This window comes from Nycticebus coucang, chromosome 10 (assembly GCF_027406575.1).
Source record: "Nycticebus coucang isolate mNycCou1 chromosome 10, mNycCou1.pri, whole genome shotgun sequence".
Lineage (NCBI taxonomy): Eukaryota > Metazoa > Chordata > Mammalia > Primates > Lorisidae > Nycticebus > Nycticebus coucang.
In genome coordinates, this window is record NC_069789.1 from 17170388 (window position 1) to 17195419 (window position 25032).

The 25032-nt window shown below is 41.3% G+C and overlaps 1 protein-coding gene across 1 annotated transcript in view; it reads left to right on the forward strand.

Moving 5' to 3' along the window:
- Positions 1–25032, forward strand: part of LOC128597423 (disrupted in schizophrenia 1 protein-like) — a 284982-nt gene that overhangs the window by 182196 nt on the left and 77754 nt on the right. The window contains exon 5 of the mRNA XM_053607790.1: positions 2815–2965. Within this exon, the coding sequence (XP_053463765.1) occupies positions 2815–2965 (151 nt within the window). The remainder of the gene's footprint in view (positions 1–2814; positions 2966–25032) is intronic.

A 25032-nucleotide genomic window follows, 5' to 3' on the forward strand; every position in this document is an offset into this window, starting at 1 on the left:
TAGCCTAGCAGCATTGGGTTACCCAAAGTACTTGTTAATTGAATGAATACAGGAAATATTAAATAAGCATGCCATTTAGAAGGTTAGAAAAAACATTTTTAATCATTTTCACAAACCCTTCCCTCTCAGAGGAGCCACTCTGGGGAAAGCATCTAAAGCATGTGGGTGAAGCTGGCCACTCTGGGGAAAGCTTCCTCTTTCCACGTTTGAGTGTGAAATAAATGGTATACTTGTGCCACCCTCACCCAACCACTCCCATGCCTCCCCCCTTGTCTCCTACCATTTTTGCCCCCCTAGGAGTTCTCCTTAGATATTGAAAGTGCCCATGTGTCACAGGGCCTTTGCATGGTCTGGGAGATTCTTCTGTTTCTGGAATATTTGAATAGTGAATTGGGGTGTCATTTGGAGAACCCAGAGAACTACCTTTTGTAAATATGGGGGTATAGTACACCGTCGCGTTAACCAGAGGCAAACTTGGCACAGGCAGTGGAAATTCACAGTAGCCTGTAGCTGTTAGAGAGGTGATTTAGAAATTAGAGACAATGCCCAAAGCTGTACAATTGCTGGCAACCATCCTGACGCCCTTTTCTAACCATAAAATAGAAAATAACTTTAGATAGCCAACTTCTGAAGGTGAGTAGGTAGAGAGAACATAGCTAATCACAGATATTTCCTGCCATGATTTATATTTTCCTTTAGAATTTGCTGTGAATGGAACTTCTGGCAGCCACTTTGCCATTTTCAGTGTTTAATTTTGCTGGATCAGTTGGCACCTCTGAGGACTTTTCAACCATCAGTGGGAGGTATGGTTTAGAACGTGGTGGATGGCAGAGGAAGGCTGGGCTGGGTATTTAAATTTATTGCAAACATTTTCAAGACAGTACTTAATGGTACTACTAATAATAGGCTATCTTTTTGGACACTTACTAAATGCCAGGCATGACGCTCAAGGCTTTGCATAGATTATCTCAGTTAATCCTCAGAAAACCTCATGATGTTGATACTATTATTAACCCCATTTTTTTTTAAAGATTAGGAAACCGAAGATTAGCAAGGTTAAGTAACTTGAAGGTCAGACAGTTAGAAATGGCAGAATTGAGTCACAAACTCAGGTTTGCTCCCAACCCCTGTGTAATACATGCAGATCTTGATTCATCTTTACATATGTTATGACTGTAGCTGGGTGTTATTTTAGAGCATGAAATTCCAGAACTTTATTGCTCTTCACCAAAGTTCTGATTTTATAGAGCAAGGAATAAAGTTTCAAGCAATGAGTCATGTAACATACTTGGTATTAAGGTGCTGGTACATTTCATTATTATCCTGGGAAATCTTGCCAGGCCAGATTGTGCTGTGTGTTATCAGTGGGCATGTGAATTAGCTCCAGCACAGGTTAAGAGCCTTGGTAATGACCTGGGGTTTGGTCTGGGACAGAATACTCTTTCTGGCATTCTTAGAATGGATCGTCAGTAAATCCTCTTAGGTTCCAGCTATCAGTTCCTGTCAGCAAGTTTGTGGGGCTCTCTGTCACGTGACAGCCCCAGAGACGTGGGTTTGCTGCACCCAACATCTGGTCTGGTCCCTGCCTTTCCTTTATATAGGAGTGTGCCGTGGGGGTGGGCCAGCGTGGAAGAAGAGGCGTGTCAAGAGGCACACTGGAACCAGTGATAACCTCCACTGCTGTATCATGAGAAGTTTTGTTCACTGTGACATGCTTGTTGAAATGGTGTTTTAATTCAGAATTGACTCTTACAGAAATGGCCTCCTTGGAAAGTGGCTGGTAGAGCTGTGCCTTAGGAACTTAAAAAAGATTTCGTAATCTAGGGTAGAGCCTCTAGGACATTTTCTCACCATGGTGTAGAAAAAGGGTAATATTTGCGTTGCACACTGCAGTAAGTAGCAAGTGTGCTTGGCTGGAGGTGGCTGCCTGGGACCTCAGGCTGCCCCAGGGCATACCCACTGCTCCAGGGTGGAGGGGACCAAGGTCTTTGTGGACCAGCCTGGCAAGGACAAGCAGGAGGGAAGCTCTGATGAATGATATTTTAAAACCCAGTCCTTACATTTTTCTAAAAATAGCTTTATGGGAAAATTTTTAATTCTTTAGTTATTTGATTATGAAGATAAGTTCTCATTAGAGGGGATTCCAATTTCTGCAGCTTATTTTTTTGAAGAAAAATTGTTTTACAAGGATTCCGTATTTATACTTTGTCTTAGGGCAGTGGTTCTCGACCTTCCTAATGCCGCAATGAATTTTCATTGTTAAAAAGGGATTGCAACCTGCAGGTTGAGAACCACTGTCTTAGGGGATCTAAGATTATTTAATGATTACAATAACCCTCCTGTGTAACAGAAGGTGATAAGTGGTTGTCCGCAGCATGGTAGCTTTTGAAGACTTCTTCTGTGGCTTTAAGAATTGTCTGGCAATTGATGGGCAATTTCATAAAATCAACAATCGGGCACTGATTCCTTTTCCAACCATTTTTATAGTACCCATCAAAACTAGCAGGTTCTTCCCATCCCAAATGATTGTTAGGTTTTAAAAATGATTGCTATTATTAAGAGTCATAATTATGACCACTGTGTAAACATCGACCATAATCTCTGAGAGTTAGAAGAATGAAAGGTAGGAGGATTGTGTTATTGGCAAAAAGGAGCTTCTTTAAAGCACCATCTCAGAGGTGAAAGTGCTGGCCTAGAAGCCTTCACGCAATGTCTTTAAAGAGAAGGTTGATGAGGACTAGAGCTAAGAGACACCAGGTTATCTATTTGAGTTTAATGATTCTTTTCCCCTCTCTTATCGTTTTGGGTTTCCAGCTGAGATGTTAAAACAAAGATTAGAAGACTTGGAGCAGGAGAAAAGCAGCCTGCACTTTCAGCTTCCGTCCAGGCAGCCACCTCTTAACAGCTTCCTGGGTCACCTGGCGGCCCAGGTCCAGGCTGCCTTGCACCACCGGGCCGCTCAGCTGTGAGTACTGGTCATTGCTGCCATTGTTTCCATGGGTCTCTTCCTTCCTGTGGCTCCCATGTAGTGAAGGGCTGGGAGGGGCTTAGCTGTAGAGACCCTCCACTGCCTTTTCCTGGGAAGGATCCCTTTGCTGGTTGGGTACATGGGTGGATGGGAGGGGTTCCTTCCAGAGTGAGGGACCCATGTGGGTCACACTTCCCTAGAAACAAGCCCTTTCTGCCTGCTACTTGACTAGGGAAACCCGCACACACGTGCAGCTGCAGCCTGGGCTTCACGTCACACTTGACGTCTGAGAAGTGAGGGGCGTTTCCTCTTATCCAGGGCAGCTCTATCTCCCGGGATTGTGTTAAGCCTGAGTAGCTGGGACTGCTACCCTCAGAGGGTCCTCTCTCCCTGAGAGAGGAACCCCCACCACCCCCTCCCCATCTCCAGCTCCTGAGTGACTTGCACGGTTGGTACCACCCACTGCTCTCCTGGGACTGGCGATACAGAGAGGGCCACTGCCATTTCTGATTCAGTCCTGAGACAGATTTTATTTATTTTCATATTTTTTATTTCAAAATATGAATGAAGCACAAGTCTTTTTGTCACGTGGATGAACTGTGTAATTCTGGGGCCAGGGCTTTCCTCCAGTGTGTCACCAGAGCAAGGTACACTGTACCCAGCAGTGTGTTTTTATCCTTCTCCCTACTCTCACCCTCCCATTCTCAGTTTCCAGTGTCCCTTCTACTCCATATGACTGTGCATGCCCATCGTTTAGCTGCCACTGACTAGTGAGGACATGAGGTGCTTGTTTTTTCCATTCCTGAGCGACTTCACTTGGGATTCTCATTCTCGCTGATAGCTGGGTAGTATTCCATGGTGTGTATGTATCTATCTGTATAAAATCACATTTTCTTTTTTTTTTGTTTTCAGCAGGTTTTTTTTATTAAGTCATATACACATAGATTATAAATACATTTATGCATATGTGGGATACAATATGTTGATTTTTTTATACAATTTGACATGCTTATATCAAACTAATTAATATAGCTTTTGCCTCATTTACTTGATTATTGTGTTAAGACATTTATGGTCTACACTTGATAGATTTGACTTGTACCCTTGCAATATGCTCCATAGGTGTGGTCCTGCCATTTACTTTTATCCACTCATGAATTAATAGGCACTTAGCCCTGTCTTTGCCCTGGTGAGTTGTGCTGCAATAAATGCTCAGGTGTAGGTGTCTTTTCAATATAATGGCCTCTTTTCTTTTGAGTAGATACCCAGTAGGGACATTACGGGATCAAATGGTAGATGGTAGGTCTACTTTAATTCTTTGACGAATCTCCATACTGTTTTCCGTAGAGGTTGTACTGACATGCATAACATTCTTTTCTTTCTGTATCCATGCCAACATGTTATTTTTTGATATTTTGAATAATGGCCATTCTGATAGGGGTAAGCTGGTATCTCATTATGGTTTTAATTTGCATTTATCTGCTGATTAGTGTTGTTAAGCATTTTTTTTGTATTTTTCTGGCCTACTGTTTACCTTCTTTTGAAAAAACTTTGTTCATGTCTTTTGCCCACTTTTTTAATAGCCTTATTTTTATTTTCTTTCTTGTTAATTTGAGTTCCTTGTAGATTATGGATATTGGTCCTTTGTCAGATGTATAGTTTGCAAATATTTTCTCCCATTCTGTAGATTGTCAATTTACTCTAGTGATTATTTTCCTCGCTGTGCAAAACTTTTGTTTTTTTTGCCCAGAAATTGTTTAATTGAATTAAGTCCCATATATTTGTTTTCATTGTTGTGATATTTGCCATTTGGGGCGGGGGTGGGAGGGTGAGGCTTAGTCATAAATTGTTTGCCTAGGCAAATAAGAATAGTTACTCCTACATTTTCTTACAGAACTTTTATGGTTTCAGGTTTTTTTTGTTTATTTGTTTTTGACAAACAGCCTCACTCTGTTGCCCCAGGTAGAGTGTGGTGGGATCATCATAGCTCACAGAAACCTCAAACTCCTGGGCTCAAGTGATTCTCTTGCCTCAGCTGTTTGAGTAGCTGAGCTATAGATACATGCTACCATACTTAGGTATTTTTGGTGGAGATGGGCTTGTTCAGGCTGCTTTTGAACTCCTGACCTCAAGAGATCCTCCTGCTATGGCCTTCCAGAATGCTCAAGCTACAGGTGTGAGTCACCATGCCCAGCCTGGTTTCAGGTCTTACATTTAAATCTTTAATTCATGTCAAGGGAATTTTTGTCATTTATATATTATTTTTTGAGTTAATTTATATATATATACAAAAGGTAGGGGTCCTGTTTCATTCTTCTGCATGTGGCTATCCAACTTTCCCAGCAGCGTTTATTGAATAGGCTGCTTTTCCCCAATGTATGTTGTCTACTTTGTTAAAAATTAGTTGTAGCTGTGTGATTTTATTTTTGAGTTCTCTATGTTTTCCCATTAGTCTATGTCTCTGCCTTTATAATAGTGCCATGCTGTTTTGGTTACTATACCCTTGTAGTATAATTTGAAGTTAGGTAATGTGATGCCACCAGATTAGTTCTTCTTGCCTAAGTTAAGCTCTTTTTAGGTTCCATATGAAGTTTAGGATTATTTTTTCTAGACTTGTGAGAAATGACATTGATATTTTGATGAGGGTTATGTTGTATCTGCAGATGACTTTGAATCTACAAATCTTCCAATCCATGAGCATGAGATGTTTTTCCATTTATTTGTGTCATCTATTATTTCTTTCATTAGTATTCTATAGTTTTTCTTATAGAGAACTTTCACCTCCTCAGGTGAGCATATTCCTAGTATTTTATTTTCTTTGCAGCTATTGTAAATGATACTGAGTTCTTCATTTAACTCTCAGTTTGACTGTTAGCAGTATGTAGAAATGCTATTGATTTGTGTACATTGATTTTGTAACCCGAGACTTGGCTAAATTTATTTATCAATTCTAGAAATCTTTGGTGGATTCTTTAGGATTTTCTTGATACAAAATCATATTGTCAGCAAACAGTGATAGTTTGACATCCCCTTTCCTGATTTGGACACCATTTATTTATTTCTCTTGCCTGATTGTTCTGGCTAGCACTTCCAGTACTATGTTGAATAGAAGTAGCGAGAGCGGCACCCTTGTCTTGTTCAGTTCTTAGGGGCAATGCTTTCAAGTTTTCCCCATTCAGTAGGAGACCAAGAGAGATTTTAAACCTATCAATATCTAGGCTCCACCCCAGGGGAGCTAAGTAAGATTGTCCCTGGGTGGGTCCCAGAAGCTTTAAAAAGGCTGAGGCCCACTGCTCTATCTACCTGCTTGTTCCCACTTTCCCAGGGTAAGGTCCTGAGAAGGAACAAATGCTTTATGACTGCTGTGAGTGTAATCACGATTCAGGTCTAATTCTACTTAGGTACAGACATGGCCGCTGCAATTCCACCTTATTTCCCACTTACAATTGGCCCTGACAATCACAAGATTGCCTGTCCTACTCCTGTTAAGTATACGTGACATTAGACATTCTGTTTATCTTGGTGCCTCCCTAAAGCTGTCTGTGAGGACAGTTATTTTCTGGGTTTTGTCAGTAACAGGTAGCAGAGTGCGTGACACCTGGTAGGTGCTTGCTTACAAATTTTTGTTGAATGAACTTTTATGTGATTCTCTTAAATAGAAAATTCTACCTCCCCTTTTTCATTTCCTTCTCATGTGACATTGACGTGTAGCTTCAGTTTCTCTATTTTTTCACTTGACACCTTTCCCAACTTGACTTTCTCCTAAATTCTCTAATTCCTTTATCTTTGGGGTTATTTCTCATCCTCTGGTCTAGTCTTGGGATATATTTAGCATCTCCCAATTTATTGTGTTTCTATTTATTTAATAAACACTTGCATAATAGTTACTTAGTGCTTTAGAAGTAATTAATTTAATTTTTCTCTTTTCTGTTGTGATAAAATATACATAATATAAAATTCACCATTTTGACCATTTGTGGTGCTCATTTAGCAGCATTAAGTTTATACACACTGTTATGCAACCATTGGTACTGTCCATCTCCAAAACTTTTCATCCTCCCCAGTTGAAACTCTACCCCCATTAAACCCCCTCTCCTCCCCTCCCACTGGAAACCACCATTCTACTTGCTATTTCTATCAGTTTGATTCCTCTGGGTGCCCCAGATAAGTGGAGCCACAAATAAGTCACCAAATTTGTCCTTTTCTGACTTATTTCCCATAGCATAATGTCTTCAAGGTTTATCCACTTGGTAGCATTTGTCAGAATCTCATTCCTTTCAAAGGATGAATAAGATTCCATTGCATGGGTAGAACATACTTTGTTTATCCATTTCATCTATTGATTGGACAGGAAGTAAGTTATTTAATCTTCATGACAATTTTAAGGGGTAGTATTATTTTATATATTGATATCTGCATGTGTATATAAAAATCTGTATGTATGTCATTTATACTCATGTCTGGATTTAAAGGTGAGGAAAGCACTTAGAGGTGGCTAAGGACTTAGACCACCACCCAGGAGGTCAGTGCTGAGGAAGACACAAAGCTGTCCAGTTGCATCCTGGCCTGAACTTGGGCTCTGTTCTTCCCATGTAAGTCAGGGCTAGCAGAGACCTCTACTTATTGTCTCTTTAGCACTATGTACAATTTGGATCGAGAGTGATGCTTTTATTATGGTCTTGGCTGAGTTTCTCACAGAACATGATTAAAATAAAGTCAATGTCATGTATTCAGAATTATTAGGTTATACTATAGGACATTTCTTATATTTGACCATTTGAGACCTATCAAACTAGCCATTTTATTGGATTCAATCTAATATGTTCTCATAAAAGTATAGGTCTTTATTAAACATTTATTAAACCTATACTGTCGGTTTGCTTAGTGGGCTATGCTCCTCATTCCTTTTCCTCACAGGAATTGTCTTTATACTGTGTTTTTTAGTCCCCTTCACTTTTTGAGCCCACTGTGATCTGATTTCTATCTCTATTACTCCCCAGATCATAAACAAAGTCAGAATGATTTTCTATTTCTTAAATTTAAAAGGCATTTTTCCAGTTCTCATTCTTCTCTATATCACTGCATGGTCCAAAACTTTTAATCAAATTCATGCTTAAAACCCTTGCTCCCCTTGGCTTTTTTTTTTTTATTGTTAAATCATAGGTGTGTACATTAGTGCAATCAAGGGATACAATGTGCTGGTTTCATATACAATCTGAAATATGCTCATCAAACTGTTCAACGTAGCCTTCATGGCATTTTCATAGTTATTGTATGTAGACATTTGTATTCTGCCTTTACTAAGTTTTGACTGTACCCATTCTAAGATGCACAGTAGGTGTGGCCCAACCCATTACCCTGCCTCCACCCTAACCTCCCCCCTTCCTTCCCCTTCCTTGGCCCTTTCCTCATAGTCTTGTGCTATAGTTGGGTTATAGCCTTCATGTGAAAGCTATAATTTAGCTTCATGCTAGGGCTGAGTACATTGGATACTTTTTCTTCCATTCCTGAGATACTGTGCTAAGAAGAATATGGTCCAGCTCCATCCATGTAAACATGAAAGAGGTTAAGTCTCCATCTTTCTTTAAGGCTGCATACTATTCCATGGTATACATGTGCCACAATTTGCTAGTCAATTTGTGGGTCGATGGGCACTTGGGCTTCTTCCATGACTTAGTAATTATGAATTGGGCTGCAATAAACATTCTGATACAGATGTCTTTGTTATATTGTGATTTTTGGTCTTCTGGGTATAAACCTAGTAAAGGAATTATAGGATCGAATGGCAGGTCTATTTTTGGGTCTCTAAGTATTCTCCAAACATCCTTCCAGAAGGAACGTATTAGTGTGCATCCCCACCAGCCGTGTAGAAGTGTGCTTTTCTCCACATCCATGCCAATGTCTCTGGTTTTGGAATTTTGTTATGTGGGCTACTCTTACTGGGGTTAGGTGATATCTCAAAGTAGTTTTGATTGGCATTTCTCTGATTATTAAAGATGATGAGCTTTTTTTCATGTGTCTGTAGATTGTGCGTCTGTCTTCTTTAGAGAAGTTTCTCTTCAAGTCCTTTGCCCACCCTGAGATGGGATCACATGTTCTTTTCTTGCTAATACGTTTGAGTTCTATGTGGATTCTGGTTATTAAACCTTTATCGGAAGTATAACCTGCAAATATTTTCTCCCATTTTGAGGGCTGTCTGCTTGCTTTACTTACTATGTTCTTGGCTGTGCAGAAGCTTTTTAGTTTGATCAGATCCCAGTAGTGTATTTTTGATACTGCTTCAAGTGCCTGGGGAGTCCTCCTCATAAAATATTCACCCAGGCCGATTCCTTCAAGAGTTTTCCCTGCACTTTCTTCAAGTATTTTTATAGTTTCATGTCTTAAGTTTAAATCTTTCATCCAGTGAGAGTCTATCTTAGTTAATGGTGAAAGGTGTGGGTCCAATTTCAATCTTCTATAGGTTGCCAGTCAGTTCACCCAGCACCATTTGTTGAATAGGGAATCTTTTCCCCATTGAATGTTTTTAATTGGCTTGTCAAAGATCAAATAATGGTAAGTAGCTGGATTCATCTCTTGGTTCTCTATTCTGTTCCAGACATCTACTTCTCTGTTTTTGTGACAATACCATGCTGTTTTGATCACTATCGATTTATAGTACACTCTCAGGTCTGGTAGCATGATTCCTCTTGCTGTGTTTTTATTGCTGAGTAGTGTTTTTGCTATTTGAGGTTTTTTCTGATTCCATATAAAATGAAGTGTTATTTTTTTCGAGATCTTAAAATATGACAATGGAGCTTTAATAGGAATTGCATTAAAATTATATATTGCTTTGTGTAGTATAGACATTTTAACAATGTTAATTCTTCCCAGCCATGAGCATGGTATGTTTTTCCATTTGTTAACATCTTCAGCTATTTCTTTTCTTAAAGTTTCATAGTTTTCTTTGTAGAGATCTTTCACGTCCCTTGTTAGGTATACTCCTAAATATTTCATCTTCTTTGGCACTACTGTGAAAGGAATAGAGTTCTTGATGGTTTTTTTGGCTTGGTTCTTGTTGGTATATATAAAGGCTACAGATTTATGGGTGTTGATTTTGTAGCCTGAGACATTGCTGTATTCCTTGATCACTTCTAAATGTTTTGTAGTAGAATCCTTAGTGTTTTCCAGATATACGATCATATCAGCTGCGAAGAGTGAAAGTTTGATCTCTTCTGACCCTATGTGGATACCCTTAATTGCCTTTTCTTCCCTAGTTGCAATGGCTAATACTTCCATTACAATGTTAAAGAGCAATGGAGACAATGGGCAACCTTGCCTGGTTCCTGATCTAAGTGGAAATGATTTCAATTTAACTCCATTCAATACGATATTAGCTGTGGGTTTTGCTGTAGATGGTCTCTATCAGTTTCAGAAATGTCCCTTCTATACCAATTTTCTTAAGTATTCTGATCATGAAGGGATGATGGATATTATCAAAAGCTTTTTCTGCATCAATTGAGAGAATCATATGGTCTCTATTTTTTAGTTTGTTTATGTGCTGAATTACATTTATAGATTTACGTATATTGAACCAGCCTTGAGACCCTGGGATAAATCTCACTTGGTCATGATGTATAATTTGTTTGATGTGTTGTTGGATTCTGTTTGTTAGGATCTTATTGAGTATTTTTGTATCAATATTCATTTGTGATATTGGTCTATAATTTTCTTTTCTTGTTGGGTCCGTCCCCGGTTTGGGGATCAGGGTGATGTTTGCTTCGTAGAATGTGTGTGTAATATTCCTTCTTTTGCTATATTTTGGAAGAGGTATAGTAATATAGGTACTAGTTTTTCTTTAAAGGTTTAGTAGAATTCTGACATAAATCCATCTGGTCCTGGGCTTTTCTTTTTAGGGAGATTTTGTATAGTTGATGCTATTTCAGAATTTGATATAGGCCTGTTCAACATTTCCACTTCATTCTGGCTAAGTCTTGGTAGGTGGCGTACTTCTAGGTATTGGTCAATTTCTTTCAGATTTTCATATTTCTGAGAGTAGAGTTTCATGTAGTATTTGTTAAGGATTTTTTTAATTTATGAGGGATCTGTTGTTATTTCATCGTTACCATTTCTGAATGATGAAATTAGAGATTTTACTCTTTTTTTCCTGGTTAGGTTGGCCAAAGGTTTATCTATTTTATTGATCTTTTTCAAAAAAACCAACTTTTGGATTTATTGATTTGTTGTATAATTCTTTCGTTTTCAATTTCATTTAATTCTGCTCTGATTTTGGTTATTTATTTTCTTCTGCTGGGTTAAGGGTTGGAGTGTTCTTCCTTCTCCAGTTGCTTGAGATGTTCCATTAAGTTATTAACTTCCTCTCTTTCCATTTGCTTGAGGAAGGCTTGCAGTGCTATAAATTTCCCTCTTCGGACTGCCTTTGCATTATCCCAGAGGTTCTGGTAATTCATGTCTTGATTGTTGTTTTGTTCCAAAAATTTGGTGATTTCCTTCTTAATCTCATTTATAACCCATCTATCCTTCAGCATAAGGTTGTCTAGCTTCCATGTTTTTGCATGAGTATGTAGGTTCCTGTTGTTGTGGAGTTCAACTTTTATTCCATGATGGTCTGAGAAGATGCAAGGAATAATTTCTATTTTTTAAAATTTGCTGAGGTTAGATTTGTGGCCTAGGAAGTGGTCGATTTTGGAGCATGTTCTGTGGGCTGATGAGAAGAATGTGTATTCAGTTTTGTTGGGATATCTCTGTTAAGTCCAGGTGTTGAATGGTTAAGTTTGAATCTAAAATTTCTTAGCTTCTTTTTGGAGGATCTATTCAGCACTGCTAAAGGGGTGTTAAAATCTCCAACTACTATGGAACTGCAGGAAATCAAATTGCTCATGTCTGTTGGAGTTTCTCTTATAAATTGAGGTGCGTTCTGGTTGGGTGCATAAATATTAATAATTGAAATCTCATCATATTGAGTATTACCTTTAACAAATATGAAGTGTCCATCCTTATCCTTCCTTATTTCAGTTGTTAAAGCCTACTGCATCTGTGAATAGGATTGCAATGCCTGTTTTTTCTGCTTTCCATTTGCCTGGAGTATAGATGACCATCCCTTCACCTTGAGTCTATATTTGTCTTTTAATGTAAGATGTGATTCTTGTATGCAGCAGATATCTGGATTGAGTTTTTGTATCCAGTTAGTCAACCTGTGCCTCTTTAGAGGACAATTTAAACCATTCACATTAATTGAGAATATTGATAAGCCTTTCGAGAGTTCGGTGGACATTTTTAATCCTTTTGCGACTGTGGAAGTTGGAATTTGATCAAAATTTTCTGGGTGGGTTACTTTTGTGGTGGAGGATTACGCTGGTCTTTATGGAGGATAGGTCTGAGAATATCCTGGAGAGCTGGTTTAGTTATGGCAAATTTCTTCAACATGTGAATGTCATTGAAGTATTTAAGTTCTTCGTCATAAATGAAGCTCAGTTTAGCTGGGTACAGGATCCTGGGTTGAAAGTTATTTTGTTTTAGGAGATTAAAAGTCAATGACCATCCTTTTCTAGCTTGAAAGGTTTCAGCAGAGAGATCTGCAGTTATTCTAGTATTCTTGCCCTTGTAGATGATGGTTTTCTTTCGTCTGGCTACTTTCAGAATTTTCTCCTTCACGTTAACTTTAGTGAAGTTGATTATGATATGTCTCGGGGATGTTGTATTTGGGTTGAGTCATGCTGGAGTTCTGAAACTGTCTGCTATCTGAATTTCAGAATCTCTTGGCATGTCTGGAAAGTTTTCCTTCATAATCTCATGGAGAAGAGACTGTGTGCCTTATGAAGCCACTTCATTGCTTTCAGGAATCCCTATAAGATGAATATTGGTTTTCTTTGAATTATCCCAGAGCTCTCTGAGAGAGTGATTTGGTTTTGTCTTCCATTTCTTTTCCTCTTTGAGAGTTTTGGAGCGTTCGAAAGCTTTGTCTTTACTGTCAGAAATCCTTTCTTCTTGCTTCATTCTGTTACTGAGGGATTCTACTATTTTTCTCAGATCTTTGAGGGCTGCAACTTCTTGTCTCAATATGTAAATATCTTTGGTCATTTGGTCTTTGAATTCGTTGAATTCTTGAGATAATCTTTTGGGTAACTGCATGGAATTCTAATTCAATCTTATTTGCTATCCAGATTCTGAATTTGATTTCTGACATCACAGCTATTTGTTTGTGCATTGAATCTTGTGCTGTGTCTGCCCCATTGATCCTTGGGGGAGTCGATCTACTCTGATTATTCATATTGCCAGAGTTTTTCTGTTGATTTGGCCTCTTGATTGTTTTTCCCCATTTCCTCTGGCTGTCCTCAGAGTTGGGCAGGTGTCTCGCCAAGATTAGACCCCAGTGGGATCACTCTATTTTTGCTGGATCTTTGTAGGGAGTGACCCTGTGTAGTTCCTCTAGGGTTGCCCCAGTCAGGGAGTTCTCATTGTTGATGCAGCTCCGCAATGTGACACACCTGGTTCCAGCCACAGGGCAGGAGGTGGTGTGCACGGTTCTGGGAGTACCTGGCACCCGTGACTTTAGCACAGAGAGCCCAAGGCTCCAGCAGTCTCTGGCCAGGAGAAGGGCTGTGCACAGAGGAAGGGAGGGCTGGGGGGGCCCGTGGCTACCAGGGTCCCTGGCCTGATGAGTGGGCTGTTGTGGAGGCAGGGAGGGTACTGGAAGGAGGATGCAGGGTTGTGCAGCTCCCGCAGTTCCTGGTCAGCACATGCAGAGGCCTGGGAGGTGCGGGTTGGTGGTTGCGGCACACCTCTTACGTAGGTCCAGGTGGCTCCAAGCCCTGGAGTTTGAGATTGCAATGAGCTGTGATGCCATGGCCCTCTACCCAGGGCAATAGCCTGAGGCTCCAGTGTGCCAAAACTGGTCTCACTCTGCCCCTGAGGGGCCGCTCAGTCCCCCCCTTTAGACTGTTCAGTCACTAGGTTACTAGCTCCTGCCTGATCCTTGCTCTGAGACCCTGAGGGCGGAGCTTGCCAGAGCAGTTCTCTCACAATGGCTCCCTGCAGCCCACAGCTGAACACTATAAGCTCCGTCCTGCTCAGCGGCTCAGTCTGAAGCCCTGGACAATGTCCAAAGTTCTCCGCACTCCTGTTCAAGCTCTCCCGAAAGGCAGTTGAACTGAGTGCCAAGTCCAAAAACACCAAAGCAGTTCAAAGGTAAGGTTTCCGGTTTGCAGTCTCACTGCTGCTTGTACTTGTGGCTGCTGGCGGGATTAGGTCGATCGGACACACGCAACCACTTGCCAGTTTTCCACTGTTTTTGTCCTCCTCTTGGGGTCCAGAAGTCCCTTGCTGACTCCCTGTATCCTCAAAGGGATGATTATAGGCAGATCCCACCAGCCAGAGATGCCTGGAGTCTTATCTCCCCAGACTCACCGTGCCCTGTTGCAGGGAGGCTGTTATTCGGCCGCCATCTTAGATTGTCCCCTGTCCCCTTGGCTTTCATGGTTTCATATTTCTTGGTCATCTTGCTACCTCTGTGGCCATCCTTCTTAATCTCTAAAGATCTATTCCCCTCCCTTTCTCCTTATTGTAGATATACAGGGTGGCCATAAAGTTCATGTGCAATTTAAAATAGAAAATTACACATGAACTTTATGGCCACCCTGTGTGTGTATTTTTTTTTTAGACAGAGTCTTATTTCAGGCTAGAGTGGTATGGCATCAGCCTAGCTCAGCAACCTCAAACTCCTGGGCTCAAGTGATCCTCTTCCCTCTGTCTCACAGGTAGCTGGGACTACAGACACTGCCACAATGCCTAGCTAATTTTTCTGTTGTTAGTAGAGATGAAGTCTTGCTTTGCTCAAGCTGGTCTTAAACTCCTGAGCTTAAGCAACTCTCCTGCCTTAGCCTCCCAGAGTGCTAGGACTGCATATGTTAGCCACTGTGCCTGGTCCCTTTCTCCTTAGTATTAATGTTCTTCATCTTCTGTTTTAGCCCGACTTCGCTTCTCACTTAGTATATTCTTTCTGGGTGATTGCAAACACTTCCAGGCTTCAGTTACCATTTCCCTACTAATTTCGCTCAAATCAGGGGAAAAGGCTATGTCTCTAGTGCTGATTTCTTTTCAGAGCTCTAATTCACGCTTCTTTCTACTGAACGTTTACCTTACCTTTACTAAATTTATTATTATTTATCCTTACTTTACCATTAATAATTTACTATTATTTTATCCTTGCCTTTACTAAACTAAATTTGCTACATTTACTATCTTTCTCCCCATTCATCCCCTTCTCCTGTACCACCAGTCTCAGTGACCTCCACCACTATGTATCCAGGTACCCAACTGATAGCTCTGAAGCTTCCTTGGCTCTGCCTTTTTCCTTCATTCCCATGTTTCTTGGTCACCAGATCCTGTTGCTTTTGTTGTGCATCTCTCTCTCATTCCTACCCACGTTCCTCACCTCTGTGTCAATGACTTTGTTCTGGTCTTTAAAATTGTTAAACTGGGGTGTACAGTGGTCTGCTGGGTGTTCATCATTCTATCATTACTCCATCTCATTCGTCTTCCATGATGCCACAGATGCAAAGATCACATCATGCCCAGTGGCTCCTCATTGCTTTCAGGATAAAATCCATGCTGCTTAGCATGCTGTATAAAGCCTTCATGATCTGACCTCTGCCCAGCCTGTCCAGAATGTGACTGGCTGTCACCAGCACAACCCACACATATTGAAGTATTAGAAGTCACCTCAGTGTTACTAGATTCTATGATCTTGCACATTCTGCATTGTTGTTGCCAACTTGCTCATTCTTTAAGACATAGTGAAGCTTCCATCTTCCCAAAGCTCTGCCAATCACCCATACTGCCTCCCCCTTGAATTACAGAGCACTTAAATTACTGTACCTATCTTAGGTTATAAATTAATCTGTTTCTCCAAGGATCGGTTTACTGTGACAGATGATAAGCTCCTTGAGGGAGAAATTATATTCTATTTATCTTTTTATTCCTAGACACTAAAACAGTGGCTGACCTTTAATAAGTATTAAATATTCACTGAATGAGTGAATGTAACACATATGTATATGTATGTATGTATAGGTTCACAAATATGTACAGGAATATTCGTTGAGAAAGACTAAAACAGAGAAAGAGTTATGAGGCCTGACAATTAAGTTCATGAACTTACTACCATGTGCTTACTTTGGCAGTACTGTAAAACTACAGACAACTTAATAAGGTCTCATAACTTTGGTATATCAATGTCTCACAGTTGTGTTTATGTTGATGTAAGGAGGTGTCTTGCTGTGTGGCGTTTGTTATTGTTGTTGCATGTGTTTGTGTGCCATCATGAGAATGTTGGAGCTTGAATTAGAGCAAATTGTGAACAAATATTGGTACATTTCTTGTTAAACTTGGCAAGAGTAGAAGTGAAACTGGGGCCATGTTAGTCTAAATTTGTGGAGATAATGCCATGAAGAAAACACAGTGTACAAATGAGGATTGAGAAATTATCACTGATGAAGGGAGGTCAGGGCAGCCAGTAATGACCAGAACTGATGAAAACATTGCAAAAATTCATTGAATTGTGCATTGAAATTGTTGGCTGACTGTGAAAAGCCTAGCAGACCAAGTAAACATCAAAAGAGAAACACTTACAAAAATCTTAAGTGCAAATCTTGGCTAACAACTCATGGCTCTTGCATTATGACAATGCACCAGCTCACACAGCACTGTCTATGAGGGGGTTTTCAGCCAGTAAACAAATAACTGTATTGGACCATCCTTCCTACTCACCTGATCTGGCCCCCAAATATTTAAAGGAAAACATTTTGATGAAATTCAGGACCTCAAGGGTAATACAACAACAGTTTTGATGGCCATCCCAGAAAGAGTTCCAGATTGCTTTGAAGGGTAGATTAGGTGCTGGCATCAGTGCATAGCTTCCCAAGGGGAGACCTTCAAAGGTGACTGTAGTGATATTCAGTAGTGAGGTATATAGCATTTTTCTGGGATGAGTTCATGAACTTAATTGTCATACCTTTGCATCATTCACTTTAGTGTGGCTCAGTTGCACTAGAGAAAAATGCTTCCACAGCTTTGCCCACAGAGAAAAGGAATTGCACAGTGCATTAAGAGACAGAACCCTGGGTTGGAGGTCAGAAGTGGATCTGGTCCTGTCTCTTCCACTCAATGGTTCTCAACCTTCTTAACGCCACGACCCTTTAATATAGTTCCTCATGTTGTGGTGACTCCCAACCATAAAATTATTTTTGTTGCTACTTCGTAACTGTAATTTTGCTACTGTTATCCTAAGAACATTGGAAATATGTGTTTTTCAAAAGTCTTAGGCAACCCTCAAAGGGGTCGACCCACAGGTTGAAAACCGCTGCAGGATATGGCAGCTTGGGAAGCTTCCTCCTCTCCACACTTCCCTCCAGTCTCCAGAAAACGAGGGGGTTGAACTAGATCACTGCTTTCCAAACTCCTGCTGTTTATGCATTATTGTGGCTTTTCTTTTGTCAAATTTCCCTGTCCTGTTATTGCCATAACCAGAAAATAATGATTAGAAGTCAGCTTTTTTATGAATAATTTTTAAAAAATTGTCTTAAGGTGTGCCAACTACCCCCATGTAGTGCATTATCCGCGGGGGTGCCAGGACTTGCCCGCTCTCCTGCAAGAGGGGCTGCAACCGCAGTTTTCACAATGACCACCAGGGGGCACGGTGCCAGGCAAAGAGCCCGCAGGTCCCAGAGCCTGGACACAAGCAGTTTCTCCCAGGCTCGCTCTTAATCGCGGGGTGTTAAGATTTTCAAATGATAAAAATAGTTATATTAACACAAACAAATTTCAATGCTAATTAATAACGCAAATAATTGCCTTTTAACCTTTTTGGGATCAAGAATTTATTTGATAAGCTGATGAAAGCTATAGATTTCTACCTTCACAAAACCACACACAGACATACAAACTGCCGGATGCAATTTCAGGTGACTGGCAGATCTTCTGAATTACTCCCTCATTCCTTTGGGGGTGTTTGGATCCCAGGTTAAGAAAATCTAGTTTAGAATAAGATTTTGGGAAATGTAAGCACTCTAGTACAATCAAGTATTTTATTTTTTATTTTTTTATGATCACTGTTCCTAAAAGTCATTGTTAAATTCAACTTTTCAAAAAGGTTGGTTCAAGTCTCTGTGTGCAGAGTAGCATCCTGAATCACTCTGGATTTGTTCAGGTTCTTCCAGCAGTCAAGAGAGTTTTAACTACCTTTAGGGGTTCACTAGGCTCCCCTAATAGCAGATATTGGTACACGAATTGCTCGAGCCCTGTTCTGAGAAGGTTTCCTTGACTAATGGGAGCGCTTGTTGGGGGATAACTTTTGTGATGCTCACTTGACGTGGGAAGTTTGCTTATCTTTGCCACAATACGTGGTGGGCATTCAGGCCACCCCAGAACTGTCCCACTCTTCCCTGCCATGTGGTTCCAATTCCCTTGCTCAAGGGGTCAGTGACACATCAGAAGCAGCTGTTGCAGCAGACACTGTTGATGCTCTGTGTCCCAATCCCCTGGCCTACCTCTGATTTCCTTTACAACTGGGGACAGTGCTCACTGGCCGGGTGTTCCCTTCAGGCACCCAGCAGGTTTATCAGGCTTTTTTTTGCAACTGGTGTTCTCTGAAGCCTGTGAGAAAGGGTGGGGGTGTATGATGCCCCCGAGGGTAACCCTCCACCCATGCCCCAGCCTCCTCAGCTCTCTGGGGCAGTGGTTCTCAACCTTCCCAATGCTGCAACCTTTTAATACAGTTAAAAGAGGTCACGAACCACAGGTCGAGAACCACTGCTCTAGGGGAGGGTTCTGAGACATGCTCTACACATTTTTTTTTTTCTAGAAAGTTCCTAGAAGGATTGAATCCCATTTGCCCATGTAGTGATCACCTCATGTTGACTTTTCCTCCTTCTCATTTCCTTATTCCATAGTTTCCTGGGAATCGCTTCTCTAAAAAACACCCTGCTTTCAGATCTCAGGATCCTGTGTTAGGAGAACCCAATTACAGACAAATACCCACATTGGAGAATTAGATGTCAGTCTTCCTTCCTGCAGGGTACCCCAGTCCCTATGAGTGAAGTCTACTGGGTTTCCCCACCCTTGGTTTGAGTGGGAGAATTCACTCCCTCCTTGTTCCCAGGGGATGGGGGAGGGAAACCCATCTCTCATGAAGACTCTGTTTCCTATGTGGCTGCCGTTAGGCTGGTGTCCGTAGTGGTGGTTGCTGGTAGCAGTGCGGCCTGTGGAGCTCCTAGGGTAGGGCCTGCCACCTCATTGTTCAAGATTTACAATGGAGGACATTTAAGCCTATGTACCTCAGTTTTAGGTTCTAATTCTGAAGCAAAAGGAAAAACAACACCTCAATATGTGGTCATCATGAGGATAGGAAGGCAGCAGCGAGGCATCTGTTCCTACCGTGTCTTGCACACAATCAAAGGAAATTTTTCTTTCCTTCTAAGAGAGGGGCATGGCCTATTACACATTTGCCTGATACTTTTCTTGTTAATTAACACTTTTGAATTTTTGTAACTGTACATCATGTGTGTCTTTCCATTGGATCTCCGCTAATATGTTCATCAACAATGGTCACTTTTGTTACCTAATTGTGTGCACATGTGTGCAGGCAACCTATTTTTTACAAATGGACAACTTAAAACACAAGCAAATAAAGCATATCAAAGTTTGAAACAAAGGTGTGCAGGGGCTTTCCAGGGAGGTTTATTGAGGCAGAGCTCTGGCGTGGCTGTCTGGGTAGTGCCTGCTCGCATCCTTCCTTTGACGCAGGAACAGAAGGATAATGTTGTGTAGTGTTGTGATGCCGTCCAACTGAGTCACTCTCCCTCTGACTACTTCTCTCTGGATTCCCTTTGAAACATGTGACTCTTTATTTCCCTTTGGTAGCTCCATAGGGACCATGGCAGAATTCAGTGTCATAGAATTCAGCTCTAAGATCACAGATTAGAATCTGTATACACGGTGCAAGACCAGAAAGTATCAGTTACAGACACATTTTACCAAAGATATAAAACAAGATGGGTATAAGACACAATATTTATCATTCTTACCAAAGCACCAGGACATGTTTCTGAACCCCAAACTGGAGGTGGGAATGGGGAACAGAAGGGGCAACTAGCTGCCATGTGTCCTGTTCCCAGGAGACCAACGCCCCTTGTCATGGCCACAAGAAGGGAAGGGAGAGGTGAAAATAAGAGAATAAGTTGAGGTTAGCCGCAGAGGACTCCTCAGAACCTTCAGGGCTCACATGTCATCCTCTTCACTCAAATGCGACTGATGTCTGTCCAGAGGCCGGTGGCATCTAGAATTACGATTGTAAACCCAAGTCAGGGCTCGTGTGTCTCTCTCACAGGGTGCTCGTTGCTACGAGTTGCATGAGACCACAGAACACAGTGAAAGTCGGTTTCCTCAGGATCATGACTTCCACTCCATGTTCTTACTTTTCAGACACAAATCATCCATGTAAGGAAGAATTGTAAAGTTACCTGTATTGTCCCTGGCAATTTTTCAATATTCTGTTGCACTTCCAGAGTGGCCTTGGTAATTTATAACGTCATTTGTTAGAAACCATTTCTAGGTTTGAAGTACATGTCAGTGGGTCTATAACTGGCCCAAACTACTTTATCGCCATCTTTCCAAAGTGAGAGAGACAGAAATGAACAAGTCATATGACAGAAATTTGACAGAACAGTCATCAGCAGGGAGCTGCAATTAGCGATGTTGTTCACAAGGGCTGCCCTCAACTCCTGTTCCCAGCAGCAGGCATCTGACCTGGGTGGCTCCCTCTGGACCTCATCTTCCTAATTGCAACTGTGAGAACATTGGCCTCAATAGTTAGGGTTCTTTCTGAGACTACAGTTTTATGATTCCAACAGTGGCACAAAACAGCAGTTTTCTGGTACCGTGAAGACTAATGACATTAGGGTCTGAGAAAGGGACCTTCTGTGTTATATATGAAGTTACATAAACCACAGCCTTGCCATTAGCAGCTCTGGGGCAGGGTGTCCTCACAGACGGAAGCATTGGCCCCGCCTCTGCTCCACTGACATCTTCACTCACAAAGGTGTCTGAAGGCTGCCCACCCAACAAAGCCAAGGGCACTGGAGGGTCGGAGGGCCTGCGTGCTGGGCTGGGGAGGAGGTAGCAATATAGAGTCATCGTAGGCACATACTTATTAGCAACCAGTGACACCCGACTGGCTGCTTCCTTATTTTTCAATACTATTGAAATATGTACTCACAATACACTGTGAATGTCATCAATGGAATGAAAAACTTTTTCCTGCGCAATTTGGGGATGATATTTGTACTGTGGTGTAGGTTCTTATTTTACAAATGGATTCTATGCTGCTTTAAATTACTGATAGAAGAGACAGCAGAATAGAAAGGCCAAGATTTTTCCAGTACCAGGAAGGCCCAGAAGGGGTTGTGTGTTCAACCGTGGGTCTGAGAGTGGGATCATGGATGCCTAAGGCCCAGTTGGCACTGAGTGCTGCTCTCACATTCTGCCCTGTGTGTTTTTAATTCTTGCACCTGAGGGATTTGCTCGGTTTACATACTGATTAGTTTATAGCAGTGATGCTAATTTGCACTGACATTAGGGATTACACACTGAGAATCATTAAATATAAAGGGAACAACATTGTAGAAGGGAGAGGGAATGTGACTCAGAGGACCGGAGATTTGAAGGGCGGAAGCCTGTCCCTTGCTTGCCTACTGAGTGGTGTGTATCCTGGCCTACCACTCAGCTGTCTGAGTGTCCCTCTCTATGCCTGAAGTAAGAATAGGAGAGACAGGCAGAGTTCTGCTTTATCACTTACCTTTCCTCTGGATTAAATAATGAATGTGATTAACGATAATATAGAGAATTCCCGCCTGTTGCTCTCCTGAAGCTAATTTTCAATTCTGTGTTGATTTCCTTCAATAACTCCCATCCCAACCCACATGGCATCTATTTGGAAAATTTAGGAACTCTTAATATTAGCATAAGCCGAGCAAATTGGGAGATAAATGAGTGCAAAGAAATGATCTAATGCAAGAGAAAAGTGAATATAAATGACTTCTGGATTTTCTAGGCCGTGGAGTCCTTAAATCGTAACCACAAATATGTGCAAAGCCCTTACTTGGTGCCCTGCACCAAGGGGACATCACCTTGAGATAAACTTGGTCCTTTTGCTCCCAAGGCTCAGAGTCAAGAAGGGGGACTGTCTAAGCAGGCTGATACTCTGGAGCCAAGGGGAGACGTGCATTCAGTTCCTGCAGACATTAGGAGGTGAGGGTGCTCTGATTCCAGAGACTTCCTTTTCTGACATATGTAAAGGTCCCTGGACATCTTTCATCTTTGTTGCCCTGTACAGGAAGTGTGTCCATTGGACATGACACAGAGCTCCTTCTCCCAGTGCCAACCCTGCGGTGCTGGAGAGGCCAGGAGGAAGCTCCCTGAGGACACAGGTGCTCTGGTCTATTCCCACGTCTGCATACAGTAGGCACTCAGTGGTCCTTTGCTGAATAAATTGAATCCCCATAATCAGCTATTGTAGGGAAGGCATTCTTGTTAACAGCAAAAGCATTAGTATTCTCATTTTTAAAATGAGGGAGGTAAGGTTCAGAGAGATTAGGTAAGTTCAGGGACACATGGCTGGAACCAAGGCCCAAATGCTGGCCTTCACCTTGCTGTGTATTCCTGCCGAATAGCCAGCTAGGGGCTCAGTGGGTGCAGGCGGACTGTGGCTGGCAGCTGGGAGACGAGTTTCTGGTCTTGCCTAGATCTTAATGGCATGTGGCGTCTGGGAAAGGGCTGGGAATGGGGTCTGCCTGACCCACCTTGAAGTCACCTCATCTGGAGATCAGTTTCCTCATCAGCGAAACTGTAATAATAACTTCATCTGACATCTGTAATGAGAAACGAATGTGGTAAAAATGATAGTGTCTGGCGTACCCTATATTCTCAATGCCTAGTAGTTTATTACTATCAGTTTGAACATTTCTCTTACTGCTACTATTATCATTCACCTTTAAGCACATGAAAAAGAAAATATGTTTCTACCTGGGTCACTGTGAAAGTTTTGAGACAGACTGTGGTGTGGTCCATTACTTGGCTTCCAAGAAACACAGTGGACGGTGTCCTTTCTGACTCACCCCGGCGAGTTTCATCTTGCTCCGTGTATCACTGTTGCTGGGAGGGCTTCCTTTGTTTCCCTCCACATGGATTTTACATTTCTGATTTTTGTGTATGTCAGAACTTTCATAATGACCCATGTAAATGGCATTGTATGTTACAGTAAGTGAGTTTCAAGGTTATTCAGAGAATCTGAATCTATGTCAGGCACAGGAATAAAAGCAGGTTCCTTTTTCTGTAGCCACTGTTCTCTAATTTAGAAATGTTGACATGACATATTTTCTAGTATTGTTTCTAAAAATATTGGCTGTTTCATTGCACAAGGTTGGCTAGTTCACTTATTTTATAGGTTTCTTGCTGGGAGAGTCACCCCAGCCCCAAGTCTTCCGTAATCAGGGCCAGGCTAGGTGGCTTGAAGCAGGAGGATCGCTTGAGCCCAGGAGTTGGACGCAACAGTGACGTGTGATAACACCTCTGCGCTGTAGCCTGGGCAGAAGGGTGAGATTCTGTCTCCAAAAAACAAACAAACAAACAAAAAAAGTCTTCAGGAATTGGTTTGTCTTTTGCACTTCCCCATTGCCTTGTAATTTTTCTGTTGATGCATTTGTCCCCCCTGCTCCCTGGAAGAACGAAGTTCTGTTTACTGCTGTGCTCTGACACCAAGGACAATCCATAGCACACACTAGGTGGGTTCAGTAATATCCTGCCTTTTTCTGAATGAAGATGGTTAAGATTGAAAGAGGATGAGCACAACACAATGCATCATATGTGGATTGGTTGCTCCTTTTCTTTTCTGATGCAGAGGTGGTGAGACTGTGTGTCCATATACAAGTGAGAACACGCAGCTGCGTGCATCCCCCGTGAGCCCTGATGTAAGGATGGATGGGGCAGCAAGATCTACCTGTGTGGAAGGAGTCGGCACGGTGCAGGGATAGGTTTAACATGGCCCTTTTTGTGTGTTTATGCTGCAAAGTATTGGAAGCTACAGATACCTTCTCTTCTGCAAGGGAAGATGGCTTTGCTAATGCTCACTGATGGGATTTATTTAAAACACAGCCACAGGGTGCTATTTATTTAAAGCACAGACATGTCCAAGAACTACAAGACAGGTTGGCTGTGTTAAAATATTTAAGTCATCAGTGCAGCTACTTGGTGTATGTGATGGAAAACATTTTTATTATGGTTATAAAAATAATATATCCTCACTCACCATAGAAACTTCAGAAAATATTGACTGAAAGAAGTCATCCCATGGCCCAGAGATAAGAGCTGATGGCATTTTGGTGGATATTTTTCAGTCTTTTATTTTATATATATATATTTTTATGTATATTTTACACATATTGGCATAAAATCTGCTTTAGGAAAAATACTGATAAATAGTGAACATTTTTCCTGCCATCTATTTTCTTGTGTGACTTAATTTTGGTGGCTGCCTTGTGTTCCCTGGGGGGCTGTGCTGTGGTTGACTACAGTGATCCTTACGTGGGCCCACAATCAGCGTGCTGTCAGTTTGGGGCTGCTAAGAGAAAATGGAACATTAGGGTAGCTAATCTTTGTGTACATCTATGTATGATTTCTTACAAACAATTGATTTGTAGAAGTGAGAACATAGGATCCACAGTTATATCAAATTTTGTCTCATTCCCTAATCTCACGAAAGAATTATGGTTTATGAAAACCTTTGCCAGTTTATTAGGTGAAAGATGATATATTGTTTGAATTTGCATTTAAAACCATTTTTTGATGATAAACATTTTCCTCAATGCTCCACCCTTTTTAATTTCTCTTTTGGAATTTCTGATGTTCTCATCTTTCCTTTCTTGATTTAATAGAAATCTTTCTAAATTAGCAACATTATTCCTTTTTCTGACATACATGTGGCAATATTTTTTCGCAACTTGTCTTTTACATTTTAG